This window comes from Lepisosteus oculatus, chromosome 1 (genome assembly GCF_040954835.1).
Source record: "Lepisosteus oculatus isolate fLepOcu1 chromosome 1, fLepOcu1.hap2, whole genome shotgun sequence".
NCBI classification, from domain to species: domain Eukaryota; kingdom Metazoa; phylum Chordata; class Actinopteri; order Semionotiformes; family Lepisosteidae; genus Lepisosteus; species Lepisosteus oculatus.
Genome location: NC_090696.1, coordinates 28,889,510 through 28,911,656, shown reverse-complemented (window position 1 = coordinate 28,911,656; position 22,147 = coordinate 28,889,510). Strand labels below are relative to the sequence as shown.

At 41.6% G+C, this 22,147-nt stretch overlaps 1 protein-coding gene across 2 annotated transcripts; it reads left to right on the top strand.

The window, feature by feature from the left end:
• The first annotated feature begins 7,730 nt into the window (after positions 1 to 7,730).
• LOC107077073 (uncharacterized) lies at positions 7,731 to 20,456 on the top strand. Of its 2 annotated transcripts, none has more exons than XM_015344548.2 (3): positions 7,731 to 7,851; positions 13,015 to 13,392; positions 19,592 to 20,456. In XM_015344548.2, the coding sequence occupies exons 1-3, from the start codon at positions 7,779 to 7,781 to the stop codon at positions 19,795 to 19,797; spliced, it is 657 nt and encodes a 218-aa protein (XP_015200034.1). In that variant the 5' UTR covers positions 7,731 to 7,778; the 3' UTR covers positions 19,798 to 20,456. The 2 variants fall into 2 exon arrangements, with proteins under 2 accessions (XP_015200034.1, XP_015200035.1); XM_015344549.2 differs by lacking the exon at positions 19,592 to 20,456 and adding an exon at positions 18,522 to 19,370.
• Positions 20,457 to 22,147: the final 1,691 nt, after the last annotated feature.

Genomic DNA, 22,147 nt, shown 5'->3' with positions numbered 1-22,147 from the left:
GAATGTAATTCCCTCCTCTGTGATTCTAGCCTAAAACTCTATGTAATAATCAAGACAGAAGATAGTGCTGGTGAGAAACATGCCCTCCTCCTTTTTCTTCTGGGGAAGTCAGGCCTCTGAGTGGAGCTTCAGTATATGCACATGTTCTGAAAGCGAACAAGATGTTTTCCAGACTGAAATACCAGACAAACTCACTCACTCTCCTACATAAACTGTGCTAAGGAATGTGCAGAATAATAAAGACCATTGCTCACAACAATAACTCATGTAAAGCCAACATGAGGTCCCATATTGTCAGAGAAAGCATTAATGTATAGATGCAGATCTATTTTCTTTTTAAATTTGGAATTGCCAATTAATTGTGTAATATATCTATATGAATTAATGTTTATTCTCCCGCTTAGTGTTTTAAAACCCCTCCATGGTGGGAGAGAAGACTCCTCTGATCCAGACAGCTTCACAACACTCAAAGTCTTCTAACAGGGTCGCAGACTGTAACTCCCTGGAGTGCAGGTTCAGCACTGACGGGAGGAGGAAGATTCAATCACCCACAGCACAACATATCTGCAGAGTCCCGGATACAGCTGGCTATTGCTATAACCCAGACTCAAACTCACAATCAGCACAGAGGCAAGTGCTTTTACCAGCTGAGCCACGCTGCAGCCCCAGATGGAGTGCTTGTATAAATGAACCTGATCGCTAAGTGCAGGAGAAGCACAGTGGCATGGCAGTGAGCACTACTACCTTGCCGCACTGAAATCTCTGCATATATCCCTGAATGCACATGTGAGTGATGCATATGTGTGTGTGCCCTATAATGGACAGCCATTTTGTCCATCTGAGAAGGGAAGCCTCTAAGGAAAACCAGGTTGCTGTTGTAAGTGGTGTTGACCAGTAGGTGGCACACTTTGCATTTAAGTACAATCTTCAAACCAGCCCTCCTGTGTGGTGATTGTAGTAGGTGCCGTCCTTTAGCTGAATTCTGGGTGCAGAATTAGAATGTCTAGTCCCTCATAACATATTGTGACTGCATGTTGCCATGGCAAAATTCAGAACAATAGCATGAAATAGCCAGTGTAAATTGAACGAGTACTGACAGAATAATTTAAAAAATAGATAAATATTAACAATGAGGGATTTTGAAAGGCTGCGGTGATCCTTCTGAAATTACCTCGAAAATGAGAAATCGAATATTAGGCATAATTCCTTTCTCCCCTGTCGTGAAGTGCAAACACTTCCAATCCAGCGTGTGTGTTGTGTGTCTTCAACCTCTTCCTAATATTATGGTAAACAGATCTTGAGATTATTCTGAACAATGACCCAGAAAGGTATTGGTATTTCAATAACCGAGCAATGCAGCGCATTTGAGAAGAGACACAATGGTTCATAAACAGTAATGTACATACAGTACAAAACCATTGTCAAGCCTACAGGGATATTTCCATTCACTTTCTAAGAATATAAATTACACTTTCTGCAATTTTATCCTGCTGGTTCCTCTCTAGAACACTTCAGTCTAAAACCCATTGTGGTCTTTAGAGCTTCATCCATACATTTCAGTTGGCTGGGATGATTATTAAACTATTTGGAGTTAGAGGTAGACTAGAATCCAGGAGTTTCAGTTCCACATAGGAAAGTTGGTGGCTGGCGGCTGGCAATATAACAGGGATTCAGTAACAAACATTCACAACTTTGGAAACAGAGCCTTGAAGGTCATTTGAAACCCACAGGGCAGCCAGTGAGGAGGAGCTCAGTGTGGTTTCATTCCTCATGGCCCCACCCAGCACCTACCTCCTGTACTGAGCTTCCAGGAGAGAGAGCACTGCATTGTCACCTAGAAACACAACACATTGGCTGAAAAAGACACCTCACCTGAAGACATCATAACAGCTGAAACCTTGCTCCTTGTATATTTAAGGTTGAATTAACCTCCTCTAATTCCACCACAGCCCACATCTCCCCACTGGAGTCAGGGCAGAGATGGATAAGAACAGGCTCATGAAAGCCCATGAGATCTACTCTAAGACACAGAAGACTTCTTGACAGGTAAGGCTGTCAAGGTGTGGACGTGAACACACAGGGCTCGTTTTTAAGTGGACAAGGAGAGGCACATTTCACATGCAGCGCGTAAGGGGACACCAAACAATTCTGGCAGACTCTGTGCACTGAACACAACTGGTTTTAATGTGTTGTTCCTGTGACTGTACAATGTATAGTGGAGAACTTTGATCACGCCTAAGTGTCACAGTGACACAGACAGTCAGATCATGTTTTTTGCTGCATGTTTACATACCTGTGAACATAATGAAACGGATGTGAAATGACACCTGCTTAGTTGACACTTCTCAGTTCATAAACAAACCACATATACCACCTTTAAACACTTGACAGACCCAATACACTCACCAGCCCATCATGAGCTCTGGATAACCGTAGTGACTGACAATGGATGAACAGTGCTTCACTGTTTTACTGAAGGTGACATGCAGTGCATGACTAACCATGCTCACATTCTCCCTTCTTCCACTCACCTCTCCTCCTCTATAATTAATCATAGGCAATTGTAATAATAATTACAATAAGCAAAGGAAAAGTTGTCTTTTTTAGCTGCCATGCAATTTTGCAGGCAATTTGACAATCAGGCAGTACATTATCTCAGAAAGAATTAAAACAGTATCATGGGCTTTTCACTGCCAGAGAAAATAACATCAACTTCCATTGGTGATGCAGATTTCTGTCCATCATGCATCGGGAACAAGAAAGTTAATCTGTATAGCTTTTAAGTAACTCCATGATGCTGGTAGTTCTTTTCAATCAAACTACAGCAAAGACAGTTTCTCTCTGAGGAATGATCAGTAGGTCAAATCTGTCCCTCTGGGGTCTGACAGGAAGAATGCATTGCCTAAACCCTTCTGCAGCCCAGCACAGCGACACAGAAAAGGAAAGGGTTTTTAAAAATGTGTGTGATGGCTGGTAAGTAACTCAGATGGACAATAAAATGATTCATTTCTGCAGGGTTTGTTTGGGAAAGCGGTTCTGTGTCACTGCAGATTCTGTCGTGGAAATCCTTGATGCTGAAAAAAGGATGAGAGAGCTGCTTAAAGACAGGGAAACTAAGTGATAGGTACAGTATTTTATCTCCTAGGTGCACAGGCCCCACACCCAAATATCAGTGTTGTTAATATTGACCTTACGTACTTGTTTTGTATTTTAAAACTTGTTGTTATTCCAAAAGAAAAATCTTCCCTCAGAAAAACTCAGCATTCATTTGTCTGTTCGGGGACTGATTCACTGACTTAACAATTCCAAATTCAAAGAGCTGTTTTTACAAGACCAATGATTTTTAGAGCTGCCAAAGCACTAACTATTATTGAAACATTTAGAACAATAATATCAAATTATCATCTGAGAGACTCTGTTTCTCTCCAGGCTGTGTGGTAGATCAAGTACTGGGCAGTGACTTCAATCGACTTTTTTCTCCCCTCAACCCTAGTAGGATTGGGAGCTGTTTTGATTCTGACAGGTGTGGGAATTGTGGCATTATATTTGTTATTTTGGGGAAGAATGTTTATCTATTTTCTGAGTTTTGTACACAGTGTAGCAAAATAGCTATTTATGTCTCTGCTTCTCCCAGCTGGCAGTTGGTGCACAGCCTGTCTTCTCTAGATAACCAGATCTGCTTGTGCCTCCCTGTTTCTATCACTAGGTAGTGATAGACTGTGTTAGAAACACTGAGCCTGTACTCTCTGGGCAACCAGGTCTGCCCGTTTCACCCAGTTTCAATGTCAAGGCTGTGGTCACTGCGTTTGTCCTCTCAGGTTAGTCAGGTTTGCCAGTGTCTCTGTTTCTTTGACTAAGCTGTGGTCACTGATCTCCTCCTGGTTGTCTCTCATCCTGGTCATTAACTTCTCTATTGTGCACTGTTTTTTAGAGCCAGGTAATATTACAGTATGTAGCCAATTGATCCAATTTCACAACTGACACGATACAATTTTGATTGTGTCTATATCTGGTCTGATTTTCTGACTTATTGCTGCTATACTGTGCATATAATTCAAGAAAACAATATTACCATGGAAAAATTAAGAGTTCATGCTCTCACACTCACTCTTGTCTTATCTACCTGACAGCATACATGAAATTGAGTTCAATAACACCAGCTTTTAGGGGTGATGTTGTTATTAGAGTATCTCAGGGATCTGTTCTAGGATAACTGCAGTTATATCAATAAATAATATGATTCAATAAATGATCTAAAATGTGGGTATAGTTAGTAAGCTAGTCAAGTTTGCTGATACCAAAACAGAAGAATTAGAAAAATCTGTAGAAGCAGTAAATTAAATTAAAAAGATTACATTTACATAGGCAAACACCTGGGGCAGCAACATGATTTTCCTTAGAGGTCTTCCATGCCAGGACTGTGCAGACCCAGCTGTGCTTTGCTTATGAGATCTACCAAGATCGAGCTAATGGGAATGAGAAGCTTCCGAGAGAGCTGAGGGGAGCCAAACAGTATCTCACAGTGAGGCAGAACCCTCACTGCCCATTGATCAGGGGATACTCCCTTCTCCCCCACGCTAATGGGGCACTGTCACAGCCGCTCTGCTCCGCTGGAGGGACTAGGGGAGTACTGGGGATCAGGGTGTTAGAGACCCCCACACTGCTGGAGGGACTAGAGGAGTACCGGGGAGGTCGGGGTGTTAGAGACCCCCACCCTGCCGGAGGAACTGGCTTAGTAATGGGGGGGTCAGGGTGTTTGAGACCCCCGCACTGCTGGAGGGGAGTACTGGGGGGGTCGGGGTGTTAGAGACCCCCAACCTGCCGAAGGGACTGGGGGAGTACCAGGGGGGTCCGAGGGACAATCGGAATTTCAGTCTGCACCAAATCCATTCAGTCAGATTTATTCACGTGTTCATTTTTATACATTTTTAAAAGCACCTTGTAATTTGTATTACAATTGTATTTCACTCTTACATACCCAAACATCTTAGATGGATTCAAGCAGATGCACTGAAAAGACATCAGGCTGGCAGGTAATTTAGCACAGGCAGTTTTAATGTGAAGCGGTGAAGCACCTGTGACACACAGTTTCATTTTTAATTGAATTTCCTGCCAGATAATAGGCCTTCTTTTCTGAGAGGCTGCTGTGTGATTGTAGCTGTATATGATCCATAGCTTTTTAGATATGCAGTTGGTGATATCCAGAACAGTAAGAAGACCAGCCTAGAATGGCCAGCCTAATCCAAAATGCACTCTCAGTGGCACCTAGTGGTGCTGTTGTTCAACTACAAATTCATTGAACTCCATTTAGAAAAGAGGTGTGCCTTAAGCGGCTCTCCAGGCCTTGTATATTGAGCACAATCTTTTCTTACACAGAAGTTTCGGGAATGTGTGAATGGAATCTACAGTTACCTAGAGTTTTATATTCAGTCTAAATGATCTTAGTGGAATTCACACATGTGAATTAATTTCTACTGAATAGAATAACAGAATTACATAGCATCAGTGCTGTCACAAAGCAGGCCACCTCTTTGTATCTTCACCCTTTATTGTATATTGAGTGTCTCCTTTTATCCTCAGGACCAGAGCCCAGCAGTGCTGCCCCCTTCTCTCATGGGCTTGCCTGAAGCCCCCGTTGTCACCACCAAGGTGTGATGAGTAGCAGAGCATTCCCGAAGAAAGCCGTTGCTGCAGGAGTTCATGCAGCAATGTGTGCTGTGCACCTCCTCCCTTCTCTTGACAGGAGCCTCTCTTGATTGTGTCAAGGTGCGGCTCATGGCAGGCCTGATATTCAAGCTGATGAAGACCTCCGCCAGACTACAGGAGATTGGGAGATGTTTAACCTGAGTGTCACCATCTTCGACTGACGTTGGCCTGAATTCCAGGTCTGCTGAAGGTGTCCCTGTTGGCCACCCACATCCCTTTGTCTTTGGCACAGCAATGGCCAATACACTTTGCTTTACAACAAACTACCCTGTCATGGTATTGAAGTCGATACCCTGGCTTCTTTCAAAAAATGATTGAGTAGGATTTTCTCATCAATTAGCTGGTGTAAACTTAAAAACTGTACAACATGCAATCTTTTATGTTTATGTTTGTGTTTGTTTCAGAATTTTTCTTTTCTGAATTACAACCTTTTCTCGATTACAAAATGATTTATTCTAACCCAGGTCTTAGGGATTTCCATCATTAAAAATATTTACATTCAAATTAAACAGAAGAATCTTGAACTGTTATAATGATATGCCTTTAAATGCACAGAAGAATTTAAATTAGCTACTTTTTCAATGCTTATCCCTATGGGGCTTCAGCATGAATTGCAGACAGGTAGGTGACTCTCAGATGAAAGCTTGTGAACTACAGCCCAGTAAGATGAGACAACGATCCAGCTGCACAGAAATGAACTGTGTTTCATGAAGGTAGCTCAGCGTTAAGAGACCTTTGTTTTGCTTGAAGGGCTCCATCACCTTTTGTGTGACTAATTGTAAGGGATTATACATTCTCTCTAAGCAGTTTATTATTACACAAACCACGTCTCTTCTGCAAGTGGGTCTTGTTTCTTTGAATGTCTCCTCTAACTAATAAACCAAGCTTGTTAATTTGAGAAAATGTATGAACCATGTGTGTATCAATGTGTGCACCTTTTCTCTTGCCAACATTATGAAGCAGTGAGAAGGCCTAACCAACATATATCACAAGTGAGCTAAGCTTGGTTTCTGTTTTTATGAGGTACAGTATTCCACAATGGGAGTAGTTTTAAGATAAAAAAGGAAAAGAGTTATATGACTGTCATACTTCTTTATTATTTTTCTAAGCTGATACATGGTTTTCATTGCCTCCTGTGATAAAGCTCATGGCTTCAACACATTTCCTCCACAATATAGCTTAGAGTCACAAACATTTATCAAAGTTTAGACAAACACTGTCATTGTGGTGTTTCCAGGCAGATTATCATGACAATGATACATTGGGGAAAATAACTTTTGTACTATATGTAGAAAAAATCAAAACATCCTTGTAACAGGAGGTACTTCTTTACCCAGAGGATTGTGGGAGTGTGGAACAAGCCATCCAGCCATATTGTGGATCAATTAACTTTCAAATTGGCTAGATGGGCCTCCCATAACCTTTCTTATGCTCTTAATTTAACTTTTAAAATGCAAGCTTCGTTTTTTTGGAAGATTTCATTCCAGTATCCTGAAACAGAAACTGAAGTCTGAACGTCTGTGTTAGGATGCCTTGCTTGTTGGGAGTCCCTGCTGATGGCTGCTGAAATCTGACGTCTGCAGGCAGGAATGTGTTGGTCTGCGCAGGCTTCCCCCAGACCTGGTGCTGCTGGTGCTCTCCGTGCTGCACAGAGGCTGCTGTCTGTACCCTCACACACCTTCACTTCCTGGCACACATTTTACACACCCATCCAGACAGGATATTGATTCTGCAGGGAATGTCTAGCAACATGCTACTTATACAGTATGCTGTTATTGACAACAGGCTAGAAATCTATTGAATTTTTTGTCCCGTTCAGATTATTATAAGCCTCAAGGGGGAAAGAAATACATCAGCCTGGTGTTTCAGTTTGTTGCTCCAAAGTATGGTGTTATAAAAGAAAGCCCACCCAACCCCCCACCGCCACCGCTACCGCTACCGCCACCTCCCTCTTCTAAAACTTTAGCAGAATGAAGAAATAAAAAAATCACATTCGTTTCCTCCCACTCTCGGCGTGCCTGTGGTCCCGAGCCCGAGTGCGCAGGTCTCAGCAGACAGTGCGGCTGTGGAGAATGGCAGCGCGACTGACCGGAATGAACCAGCGGGCTCTCCTGTGCAGCTTCTTGAGTCTCCTGAGTGTCACGGGTAAGTGAGTCTGGACAGTGTTTCTTAAGGGGAATCACGGCCGAAACATCGCGGAATCTCACAATGTTTCACCAATAGATAGAGGGGTTTAAGGGTATGTGATCAGAATACCACAACATCAGAATGTGTGACAGGTCAAGGTCAGGTTGGGCCTGGCACAGCTGTAAGATACCTGGCGAAGCCCACCCTAGCGGTTGGCTTCGGCCCCCCTGAAGGGTTACTGAGCTGGGTCACAGTGAAGGACAGAGGGACACAGACAGCCTTGAGACTGTGACACTTCGAGTACGAGAGGGGTCACATCATGGACCAAGGAAGTTTACTGTGGGGAAGTTTAAGGCACTCAGTACAACCCAGCTGCAGTTTTATAAAGGCATTTCATCATAAAGGTTCTGAGGTTTTTTTTCTTAAATCCTGGCAAATCGTTAACCTCTCAAAGCGTCCCCACATTTCACAGCTCTCAGCTCACATGCTGCTGCCTGACACAGTCATGGGCAAGACACTTCACACCCCCATGACTGATCAAGAGATCTCGAGAAACCTGCCGAACTGAGCAAACAGTAATCTGCTGCAAATCAGCCAGTACGTTAATTGCTTTTATACTGTATCTGCTAGAGCTCTGTTGAGGTTGCTAGACCTCATATCCTTAAGGTGGAACAGTTTAGAATACTGAACTGCATGTTCCCTGCATTCTAACGAAAATATGAGTTTGAATTTCTAGATTTTTGTAAAGATTTGTCAGCGATTTGTCTGTCAGTGATGTGCAAACATGCTGCAACATCCGCGAGAGAGGAGGGTTTGTTTAGTCAGGTGCAGGGAGATTAATGTGAGGTGTTCTTGAAAAAAAAACACATCCAGAGGAAGTTCAGGCTGCGATGACATCAACAGGTGAGAAACTGTTCGTCACAGCTGCGGTGCTGAGCTCTCGTCCCCCATGCCCTTGCTGCTGAACACTGGAAGGTTTCTGTTGTGGTCGCATTTACACAATGTTTTCTCCTGAGGTACTGCCGCCTGCTCAAACCACAACTGTCAGTTGAGAACAAATATCCCTGCAGTGTTGTACTCATACCAAAAGAAGTGTTTGCCAGGGACTTCACTATTCATTTCATTTTTAGTCATCTTTTGAATGATTTTACCATTTTGTTTATTATAATGAGTACAAAATGAATACATATTTGAATTATTTACTAAACATTAATATTCATTCCACTCAATATAGTAGGTTCAGTTCTGAATCAGCTTCCACAATATGACTGGGTAGCTTGACCCACATTCCCACAACCCTGTGTGTAAAGACGTGGCACCTCTTACTTCTACATAGTTTCCACTTGTATCCCCTGGTTCAAGTTTCACTTATCATTCTAAAGAATTCCACTGGGTTGAATATAAGTGCTTTGAGGATTTATCATACTTGAATCCGGTCTCCTTGTCTTCTCTATTTAAGGATCTTTTAAGCATCTGAAAGTACCTGGTTTATTTTCTGTTTGGACTAGATTGTCTGCTGAGGACTGATTCCAAAATAACAAAATCTTTTTATAACATGGTGACCAAAATTGTACATAATAATCTAAATCAGGTCTTACTGGTATAATTTGCAGTTCTATCACTACATCTCTTGATTTAAATTCTGCACTTTTAATTGTAGGTAGTTTCTTCAGGCTTGGTGTTTCCAGTCTAAACTTTTCATTCTAAACTGTTTCTACATCATTTTGCACTATGTTGCTTTTACAGACCAGACAAGACTTAGTTGAAACCCAGGAGTCAATTAAAAATAATAAATCAGAAGCAAATCTAGCATGCGTTCTTGCATAAACAAAACTAATTGCAGTTAACACTTACAAGAAAACAAGCCTGTCACCACCTGAATTTATGTTTCATAATGTGAACAGATGAAAATCAACTATTAAAATACTAAACTCTCACAAACGAAAATAAATTCACACATGGGAAGGAACCCACTTTATCCCTCACTGAAGTGGAGTCCCAGCCTGGGCAGCACATAGCAGCCCCACTGCACAGCAGATATGAAAGAGAAGAAAACAGCCCCTCTCCTGCTGAATTAATTGGGAACTTTAGGTGGGCTAGATTGTCGGATCACAGGGTGGAATTCAGCCAGCACACCAGCGTTAACACCCCTACTGTTATATACAGTGCCATGAGATGTTTAATGATCAGGTTCAAAGTTTCATATAAAGGACAGCACATTGCTTGAAAATTCTGGTCCAGAGGGAAGAGCACCACCTACTGGTCCACCAACACCACTTCCATTAGCAGTCTAGGTTTTCCTGAGTCTAGGAGTTCTGACCAGGCCCAAACCTGAAAAGGTCATGACAGATCCTAATCCTAATGCACACATAATCCCCTTTCAGTCTTCTCTCTTCCACACGAATAAGGTTCCGTTTCTTCAGCATGTCAGTGCAGGGTTTTCATTTAGGTCCAGTCATGTATCTGGTTGGAACAGTTCTCTGGACTGATCTCAGAGCAGCAAGATTTTCTGTGGTGATCAGACGTGCAGATAATATTCTAAAATTATGTAATTGTACAGTTTGATCATAACTTCACTTAAGATAAATTCTATAGTTTTAAAAATATATATTCAATATTAAAATAAATATTACTTTGCATATTTCATGCTTCTCTGTATTATCTATGAAGAAACTGATGTCATTATAAACAACTACGTTTTTCTTTTTTTATAAGCAGCTGCTACAAGCTCAAGGTCTCCTGCTGTATATTTGTGGTTTACATTTTGGTTCTCTGCAGGTAGTATTGTGTAATTGCCTAGCTCTGAATGTTGTCTACGTTTTTGCAAACCTTCCTTGCAGTTTCTAAGCTGCATTAGTTTTTTGGATCACCTTGAACCTTGTCAGATTTGCTAACTTTAAATCATACATATATAGAAATGAGAAAAATCAGGTCCTGGCACAGAACCCTGTGGGGATGCCACTAATTACATCTTTGATCTAATTAAGAAGAGTGGTGGTCCTAGCACAGAACCCTGTATTATTCCACTAACTACTACACATCTCATCAATCTGAATATCTACTCCTTAACCAAACCCTGTTTTGTTTTCACCAGTTGTCGGTACAAAATATAGCCTATAGCCTTTAATTTTTTGAAAAAAATATTTTATTTTTATTTGGATCTTTATCAAAAGCTTAATTATTTTCATGTATAAAGTGCAGAGAGAATGGGGACAGACAATTTCGGAATTTGGAATACACATCAGTTTGCATTGGTTAAGGTTGTTGTGACAGTTCATTTCTTTATGCGGGTTTTCAATATCAGTAAAATGATGACTCATGTTTCCAGGTTATCAGTCAGGTAGTTGATTCTACATTACTCTCAAGGAATGGCTTGATAAGATACTGGGATCACTTAGCTATGCAGATTTTCTCATGCTCTTAAGTGAGTCTTTACAGCTGGCTGCCTTGAGAAGCTGTAAGTCAACATTCTGTCTCATATGTTTTACAAAGGGATACAATCTGAATTTTATAGTTTTGTCTACAAAGTGTACACTGTTTGAAAATCACAGGAAAGCAAAATGCTATTCCTTCTGGTTTATTATTTAATAAGATATCCCACCAAACGTATCTCTTGTATTTAAGTAGCACAATTTGTAAATAGTATTGATGTTAAAGTAAAATCAAGGCTGAGCTAAGAAACCAACAGAAAAAGTCCCAACCAGCTGCTTGTAATTATCTTCCTCATTTTTGTGTCCTTTCATTTTTTAATTAAATTTCAGTTAATGAAAGGAAACCATCTGATAACTGAATCGCTGGGGGAACTAAAGCAGTTTTAATTGAATTATGTTAATTGTGACAGAGACAAAGAAAGTAAAAGCCATCCAATCTTCAGCTCTCCTGTTGTTATTAAGTATTACATTAAGAAGAATATATAATGAAAAATACAGGTACAGAGCCTTTTGCACACCCTGAGGAAGTAATTATGTTTTCTAATGCTGTTTTTTTTTTCTATTTGTGCTTTCGTTATATTAACAAGTATTTCATTGTGAAGCTCAGTTGGGAAAACTGCATTTCTACAATTCAATAACCCAAACTGAACCAGGATTTGCCGTATTGTAAAAGGTGCTGGGAAACAGCAGGACAGAACTGCCAACTACCTGTTGGAGTTTATGTCACTGACATACACTGAGAAACATATCAAAATCCAGCTGGCATCTATGCAAGAAGGATGTAAAATAAGCCCTTTATTTATAACCTCTTTAATGTTCTTGTGCATTAAAAATAGGATGTATAGGAAGTTTGGCAGCTGAGTCCCAGGTCTATCTCATTTTTTGATGATGTGGTGTATCTTTTGCCTTGTTTTCTGTGCTCTGTGTGATGGGTAGCTTTTGCTTGTCTTATATCAATTATTTGTCACTCTTATCATTGCTTTGAAGAAAATATCTCTTACGTACTCCGAAAAAGGTAGAAAAAGGTAGGGAAAAGACCCTGTGCGGAGAGTGAGAGAGAAAACTGAATTCCTAGGCGAATGTTATCCCAGTTGTGCGGCTCGAGCGAGGTCGGAGATCCAGGGGGTCACAAGAACAAGCGATAAGTCAGGGAAAATCGCTAACTAGATACGCAGCTCAGGCTGAGGAAACCTCAATAGTGAGCAAGGACAAGTTGCAGAGCGGAAGTTTAAATAGACAAAGTGTGTGAAGTTAATTAGTGGGTGCTCGTGGGAATGCCACGGTGTCTGCGTGCCTGCGTGCGGTTTGTGACAACATCAGAATAAATATTTCCAAAGGTAATTACCTAGGAATATGCAGACTAATCATTTAAGTGCACACAAGGTTTGCTGATAGGACTATTTATCTTGGCAATATAGCAGCAGCAGCCTGCTTACTGATTAATTGAATCCAGTAGGACACTTAATTTATTGGTTGGTTGGTTGGTTGGCATCTGAGCTTATTTTTGACACAAAAGAGTAAAATGGCAACTTCTAACGCACAGGATTAGGATCTCAATTAAATAATCAGGTCATTTAAGGCTTCATTCTTGTGTCAGAGGCAAGCTGAAACAGACAACAGCACATGTGGGGGTCCCCCAAACGAGGGCGAGAGCCCTGCCTTAGGGTACTATTCTTTCCTTAGCGTTCCTGTTGTAGCTCTGGTGGAAGGCCAGGCCCACAGTCACTGTCATTGTTCTTCCCTTCTCCAGAGGGCAGTGGGACAGTTTCAGTGGCCACCAATCAGAGCCTGGTCTTGGGCGCAGAGAACCAATGGGCTCTCCTGCCGGCCGTGTACACGGTCTCCGGGCAGCCGCCCCCATTCCTGCACTTCACGTGGACGGCCTCCTCCGCCCCAGTGGTGCTGAAAACAATCCGCTTTGCGGACGGCCAGGCCAGGGAGGACCCGAACAAGACCTACATCCCGCAGTCGGCGTATCAGGGACGGGTGGTCTTCTTCTCCAGAAATGGCTCCCTCCTCATTCGCAACCTCACTGCCAACGACACGGGGCCCTACACCCTGACCGTGAAGTCCTCGCACGGCACGGTGCACGCCGTGAGCATCAACCTGACGGTCGTGCGAGACGCAGGTAAGACACGCACTGGGCTGGCTCTCCGGCACGTGTTGTGGTGCCTGTCGAGAATTTCTACTGTGGGGTGGAAGGTGGATTCTGGTACCACCCTAACCTTCACTGTGGCTTTGAAAGAGGTCCACATGTGTCCCAGACTGAAGTGCATGGATCCCTGATGACCTCTTCCTGAGCACTTCAACAACACCCCTCTTCCCCACCAGGGTGGGGGTGTGTCATAGTACATGCAAACAGTATCAGTAGTGTGGGCCTAACCCCACATATACGCGATGCTAGCAGGGCGCACACTAGATTTACTCTCTTCTTTTGTTCCATATGTAGCATTAACACGTACAAAACAATGGTTTCAAGGTGTTTTTTAAGTGGCTGGAGAGATTTTTAGCTAGCAGCCGTATCACCCTGCAACTCACAACTGGCAGCCCACTGAAGGTAAGCAGGTGTGAGCCTGGTCAGTACCTGGATGAGAGACCTCCTGGGAAAAACTAAGGTTGCTGCTGGAAGCGGTGTTAGTGGGGCCAGCAGGGGGCGCTCTGCCCTGCGGTCTATATGGGTCCTAACGCCCCAGTATAGTGACGGGGACACTATACTGTAAACAGGGGCCATTCTTCGGATGAGATGTAAAACCGAGGTCCTGACTCTCTGTGGTCATTAAAAATCCCAGGGAGTTTCTCGGCATCCTGGCCAAATTTCATTGGACCTTACCAATCATGGCCTCCTAACAATCCCCATCTATGAATTGGCTTCATTACTCTGCTCTCCTCCCCACTGATAGCTGGTGTGTGGTGAGTGTTCTGGTGCACTATGGCTGCTGTCGCATCATCCAGGTGGATGCTGCACATTGGTGGTGGTGGAGGGGAGTCCCCATTATCTGTAAAGTGCTTTGAGTGGAGTGTCCAGAAAAGCGCTATATAAGTGTAAGCAATTATTATTATTATTATCATTATTTTCTGAGGAATGAGAAGGAGGGAAGACAGACATGTTCCAAAAAAGATACAGTCTGCTCTATAGAACTTATAGTGTTTAGTGGCTCAACTGTAAAGGAAAGGTGTCAGGTTATGGTACAGCTCGCTATTCTTTTGGAGTCCCCTGCTGGCTCTTTTGTCATTGTGAGATCTATGACAAATTTGCCTAAGATACTGCCTACGATCAATTTATTTGATTTATTGGTATAACCAATGACATACAGCAAGGCCAAAGCAAATAAAACTAATACAATATTTACAGACATATTTACATCCCTCCGTTTTCTAACTGCTTTATCCAATACAGAGCTAGCAGGGGAGCCACACCTTTTTCCAGCAAGCAATGGACTCTCTTTACAAACAATGAAACCCACCACATTTGCTTGTGCTATGTTTGCGCTGTTGAAAGTAGTGTTTCTGGTGCTTTTGATCCCACGATACAGAGACTTCTTTTTGGGGTGACATCAATCAGCTCCACTTCATCTGCAGAGAAGAAATGAACCAGTCTCATTTTGTTTTCTATTTGTGCAATTTTGTACCATTGAAATTCGATGAGATATAGTTTGAGATATAGCGCATGTTTTATGGGAGTCATTTGACTGTCTCCAAGGGACTTTATATTTAAATTAAAGTAGAGGGCACAGATGCGATCCTTGAATTACACTTTTTAGTAATACACTCTGAATAGTTAATGTACTTAACATTTTGGTTAATTAATATGAGGTTGGTTGGTACCATTCTGCTTTTATGTATTTGCTATGCACAAATTATTGTAAAAAAGCATTGACATTTTAACTGATGATAACAAGGGAAATCTTATTTGAATAACAGACGAATACCGGTGCATTTTTATGCATGTTTTTGTGTGAATAGTAAAATAAAATCTGTCTCCAATCTCTTAATCTAACCACAAGAGCTGCTGTTTTACCCTTGAAAAGGGAACATTACGTAACAATTGCATTTTCAACTTGCATGCTAGATTTAACCGGCACATCATAAAACATTGTAGGTTTGTCAGTATTTTTAAAAAGTGAAGAGGTAATCTAAGTAGTTTCTCATTCTAACCATTTTAAATAAAAATGCCATTCAAAAGACATTTAAAGTTTCAACCAGTCTTTCACATTTATTAGTCTGAGCAATTCCAGCATCTTTCTATTAACTGTGACATGGGAAACTGGCTAAGACACAAAAGTAAAAGCACTAACTGGACAGAAAGTATCTTTGAAGATCGACTTTCAGAATTTCCACACAACCTGGAAATAAAAGAGGAGAACTAGTGTGCAGAATTAAGAGGTGTTATTGCTTTCTGTCCGCCTGCCAGCAAGCATGTACTTGGTCACTACATTGCAAAATATTTCACCTGGGAGAAATATGATGACTTACAAAAGACGGTCAAATCTGCGACTTCAGAAGTCCAGGTGTGCCCTCAGGCTGTAATATATATAAAAGATTAACAGACCAGAAAGAAAAAAATAAAGGATTTTGAGATAATAGTGAGGGCAGCACATCAGCTACAAATCAAAGGAAACCCACACATGCAGAGAGAACATACAGACTCTACACCCAAGATAGCACCCCAGGAACTGGGGACAAGGTCCCAGCACTGCAAAGCAGAACTGCTAACCACTGCACCACCATGCCACCCTAGACATTTACACTACAAAAATATTCTTGGGCATTTACATATCACGTAATGAGAAAGGCTATCTGTTCCTCAGAATGTGACAGGAGGTCCCAAACTGGACTGCCAGTTCAATTGTGTTTCCTTCCCTCTCCCCCAGTAAGACAGGAAGCCATTCTGATTCTGGCAGGTGTGGAAATTCTGTTATTTTAGGGAAGAATGTTTGTCTAATGTAAATGTATCTCTGTCTCTGCCTCTCCCTGCTGGAACTGGGAGCACAACCTGTCCTCGCTGGACAGCCGGGTCTGTCAGCTTCAATGGCCAAGCTGTGTGTTCCAGTGTGTTGTTGTTTTGTGTGAAGTGGTAACTGTTTCCCTAAGATCTGACTCTGGTCTTGTCGAGATTGACTGTCAACTTCCATGTCTGACAGTACTGCTCCCGCAGTGCCAGGCTCTGCTGCTTCACCTGCTCTGTGGTGACTGCATGACCAGGTTATCAGTATTGAGAAGAAACTTGATCTCTGCATCATGTAGAATGAGGACTGGAACTGCAGACTGTTCCAACACTTCTGCTAACTCATTGAGATGGGTATTGAACAATGTCAGGCTGGGATTGCAGCCCTGAGTGAAGAATTATGTTCTTTTGGTCCCAATTTTCACTGTGGACCTGTTCTCTGAGTACATTGACTTAATTATGTCATGGACTATACGTGCTACACCACTTTGAAGAAGTTTCTAAAACAGACCTTCATGCCAAATTGAATCAAATACTTTTTTTTCAATCAATAAAGAAAATATTTTTCCATCTTTTTTATGGTGGACATGTTTATTTACAAGTATGTGTAGTTTGGTAGGAAGCCAATCTGACATTTACTGAAGACATTGTGCTGGTAAGAAAGGCCAGTAATTGGGTATTCATGATATTACAGTTACTAAGTCACTGTTCGCACAAATGCCACGGTAGTTCTTAGGGGCAAGTCTGTCTCCACTTTTGTAGATTTGGGTGATCAATCCTTGATTCCAGGGAAACACCTGGCTCTCAGTAAGAGACTGAAGAGTTTAGCAGGGCTTGCTGCAACTCCATGTTAACAAGAAGATACTGCATCTTAGCATCTTGTTGTTGATTCCATCTCAGCTAATGACCTTTCTTAGTCTGAGGTCCTGAAGTTTGTCTTGTAGCTTCTCCTCTGTGATCCTCCTCAATTCTGAGTGGTTTTGGTTGTCATTTTTAGCCCGTTTTTAACATACTGTATGTTGTTCTGGTCTCAAGCTTCTATATTTGGGATCTTTTTTAGATGTGTTCAAGTTGGGTTTTCCAGATTGTTCCATTTTGTATGACCAGTTCTTCTGGTTTTGATTTATTGAAATTACTCCATTTATCCGAGAAGCAATTTAAGTTTATTGACTCTTCAATTTCTTATAACAACCAAGCTTAAAGGTAATTGGCTTATAATATCAGCACAGTGTGTAATAAGCAGGAGGTTGTGAAATTAAATTCCACTACACAGAGGGATTGTTTGAATCATCTGGAAATGCTACAGTCAGGAGAAAGTTCTTTTTGGCAGCAACATTAACAATTTAAGCTAATTCTCATCCCAAAACACAAACTAATTTAGATTACATTTTTGCACGTTGTTAATCTTTAAAGTATGGCATACAGTGAAAGTACTTGCACTTCTAGGAGCACTCAGTATTCCAGATCGTTAGTTGTCATGGAGTGAGCATTGTTCTTGTGGTTGCCAAGCAACATGATGTTTTAAGGGCAGAGCTCTGTGCAATAGGCTCTGTGCCATATTAGTGAAATAATCTACAATGTAATAGCCTAGTGCTTCAAGTTCAGTGTAAGACTTATGTGGCTTTATTTCAACCTTACAGTGTATGGTACAGGATAACATGTCAGTAAAGACAGCAAGTAGTTTGTTGATGGTTAAGCTTTTTCCTCTAGGGGATACCTGCACATCGCTAAAAAAGGAAGAATGCTATTTTTTTTCCAGGCTCTCTAAGGGTCTTACTGATGGTGCAGTCCCAAGTAGGGTACATAGTTTGGCCAGTCAATCAGGCAGCCCGAGGCTTTCCAGACAGATGTTGACACATCATTTACATCTTCTGGACAACGTGAGGAAGCAATGAAAAAGGCAAACAGAATGTTAGGATATAGAGTTAAAAGCATCAAATTAAAATCAATGATATGTTAAAGGTGTACAACATACTAACAAGGCCTTATTTAAATATTGCGCACAACTTTAGTAAACAGGATATAAAAAGATATTGTTGTTCTGGAATCAGTCCAGAAAAGTGTGACTATATAGGTTCTGAGGCTTAAATGACTATCCTTCACTGGCAGGCTGAAGGAACTGGAGATTTTTAGTCTTGAACAGAGACGACTACAAGGAGACTAGACACAAGCTGTCAAAATCCTCATATTCATTGACAAAGTCCGTCCAGCATTTATCTTCAGAATGAACAGTGAAACACAAACCAGAGGACACAAGTCGAAGTGCGACAACAGGGAAGTGCATTCGTAATTGAGAAACCTTCTTTACACAGGTGTGGGAGTGTGGAACAAGCTACCTGCTGTGTTGTTGAAGATGATGCCTTGGTTTCAGGAAGTGGCTGGATCCTTGGTTTCTGTCAGGAAGATCCTTGGATCGATTAACTACTACAAACAAATGGTCCAGATGGGCCAAATGGCCTACTCCCATTTCTAACTTTCCTTATGAACTTATGTACTGAGCAATTGTATTGTCAAGTCTCATTTCTGTATGGACATGGAACACCAACAGTTGTTCATTTGTGCTCCACTCTTTCTATTTCTTTCACCGCCTTAGCCATGCTAGACTATTCTTGTCATTATCATATTTTGTGGATTAACATAACAACTTGTTTTCTTGAAATTGTAATTACTTGCATTTTAAACAACTAACCCAGCCTGTGGCTCGGGATGAAAGCAGTCATTAAGACTCATATTTTCCTCGTGTTGTTGGCAGAGGTCTCTCTGCAGATTCCCTTTGAAGTGGAATTACTTTGAAGAGTAACGCAGCTCACTTCCTGTTTGTCACACATAGTCGTGCTCTGTTTCATCAGAGCTGTGATCTTGGTAATGAAGGAGAAAACAATTATCTTTTTGGTCTTGATCTTACTGTTCGATGCAAAAAGAAACTACCACCCTTTGTGTCATCCCCCAGATATCTCTATAGCAGAAGAGCTGGGCTGATTTCTAGTCAACCAAGATGTTCATTTCTTCAAATCATTGAAAACATGTGAAGGTCATCACAAAACCTCACTGTGCAGGTCCATGATTCCATTTAACTTATTGTAAGGGAATAAGCACATTGATGATGTCTAACAATAACACATTTTTTTTGCATTTTCCATAATAGGAAGCCAAATACACAAACAAATAACACAACCAATAATGATTAGTACACAACCAATAACGGTTAGTGCAAGTAATGTGGACAAGCTGTTCGCAATTTTAATTAAACTATTTTAACTTATTCAATATCATGTTTTTCTTTATCTTAGTATTTGATGTTCTTGATGTTCCATGTTCTTTCTGGACCTGGGATGTTCTGTGTTCTATCTGGACCTGAGATGTTCCTGTGTCCTGTTTGCAGGAGTCAGCAATGCCTGTGGAATCCTCGACAGTACTGATCTGAACTCCACAGAGATGTTCTCCTGCTTCAGCTCCCCATTTGTTCACAGCCCAGCCGGACTGGCTGTGATGCTGCGGCTCGTCTCTGTGGCCATCTCCCTCACCCTGCTTGCCTCCATTTACCTGGTCGCCAAAAGGACGTGTTACAGAGGAAAGGAGCTCTTCTAGACTGACCAGCCAGGCATGTGGAGCTCACTGCATGTGAGAGGAACCTGGCTCTGACACTGTGCTCTGCAGTGGGGAAGCATCACATTCCTTGTGCATATAATGAAAAAGAATTCCAAGTTTCTTATTAAAAAAACACCTGTGTGACCCTTCAGCTTCCAAATTGGCCTGACTCTTCAGCTCTATGGTCAAGTTTGTCAAAACAGGCAGTTTATTTAGTGAAAGTTTTAGCTGATGGCTGGGAAGGAGCTGTGTAATAGGCGCTTAGATAGACTTTTCTTCCACAGCATTTCAAACAATGGAAATGTAATATACCTATTAATGTTACAACACTGTAAATATCAAAATATGGAACTAAATGTGTATAGAACTGCGTATTTGTAACTTGGACACAGCTTTGAGCATTTTTGTGTTCATTTCAACATGTTTCGGTTTATTAGCATTACAATTTCAGATGAAGGAGTAAGAAATGGTTATATAGTTTTGTTTTTTTGAAACATAGAAGTGCTAAATAGGACAATGTCATGAAGGCGATGTATAAAATAGTTGTACCTGTAGTAATATGTTCATCTGTAAGTAAAAATTCTCTTTATTGCAGTTTTAGTGTATGTTTGTGTATGAGGTCATTAAATGTTGCACAGAGCTGATATGTATTAATACAACACCTGAGGGGTCATGGTTTTGTGCTCAGTGCTTCAGGCTCTTGTCTCAGAGGATCTAATGGAAATGTGAACATCTAACCATAATGAGAACAGATCACGATCACCAAGCATTGGATTGTTCACCCACTGATATTAATAGGGATCATGAGCTGGGATTAGACTATCACAGAACAGGTCAGTTTTACCCTCTGATGTTATGTTATTGCAGCAGTAATCCTGTCCACTACAAGAGGAACCGCAGTTTCAGATATTTGACATCTGATGTTGGTACTTGGCTGGGAAGCTGGGATCGGAGGCTCATCTGTAGGATTAGACTGAATGCCTCTAAATTAGTCTCCCCTGAAAGGTCAAAAGTAAGCTCTAGAGTTGACGTTCAGTGGTCAAGCTTGTCTTAAAGGGATTTTAATTGCCAGCAGATTAATACCCAGAAGCATTTTAAACTACTCTCTTTATAAACACATAATTGTCTTGTCAAAGAGCTTGGTCGAACTGCAGACATGAAGGCCCCGTAGGGGCTGCGGTTGTATGGCACTGGGATCAGAACCCCTCTATTAACAGCAGCAACATGGGCACTTGCTTCTCTCTCTCTGTATCTGATTCACTGTCTCTGCACTCCCCTTACACTGCATGGACTCCAAAGTAATCATATGCAAATGGATTCAGGTGCACTTAGACTTCCTCACTTGGCAACGCATGTAAATGTTTGTGCTACAAAAAATAATTGCTTGATTTTTGCTGCCCTTACAGAAACTAAAGGCATGGACGGGCTCACTTAATGAGCAGGGCAGTACTTCAGTGCTTCCGAACTAAAGACAATTTTGCTTTCCTTGCACATGCCAGAGCTACAGGGAAATGGGTTTAATTTTGCTTGCGCAGCATAAGAGTGAGTTCATTCTCCCACACTCTTGCCATGTAGTAAGCGCTCTCTTTGAAAGTGAGAAGCTTGACAGTCAGTGGCCAGATTAATCCCGCTCCTGGCCTGTGTTGCCCTGAGATCAGAGCAGACTAACCAGTGGGAGTGGCAGGACTGAGAGGCTAGTGTTGCCGAATTCTGATTAAAAGTGAATTAAAGTGGAAGACCGCAGGCTGGGAGGAGCAGAAGCATAGTCCTCCTCCACTTTATCCAGTACAGGGTCGTGTGGGAGCCAGAGTCTATACCAGCAGGCAAGAGGCGCAAGACAGGATACACCCTGGTCCATCACAGGGCATACAGACACAAACAGGCACAGATGCACACCAGAGCCAACTGTCCCAAAAGCCAATTAACCTACATGTATGTTTTTGGACTGTGGGAGGAAACCCATTGCAAACACAAGGAGAACGTGCAAACTCCACACAGATAGTGCCCCAGGTCCAGAACTGAGCCACTGCGCCACTGAGCCACCCGAGCATAGACTTTGTTGTTTAAAAGTGCATCCTCAAGTGGATTTCACTATTTAAGAACAATACCAAAAGCATGTAAACTTATACCTATTCAACCTTGGAGCTATTATCCATTAGTCTCACTGAAGATTATTTTTTTACTTTATTAACTGTACCTTCTTACTTTACATAAGTATAATGCCTTGTTTTTTTTGTCATTTTAACTTGTAGAGTCAGCAAAAACATTATTTGTAATACAATGCAGCAACCAAAGTCAGAAATGACAGAATAATGAGTTTTAAATGGGTCTGCCTCATGACACCTAGCCC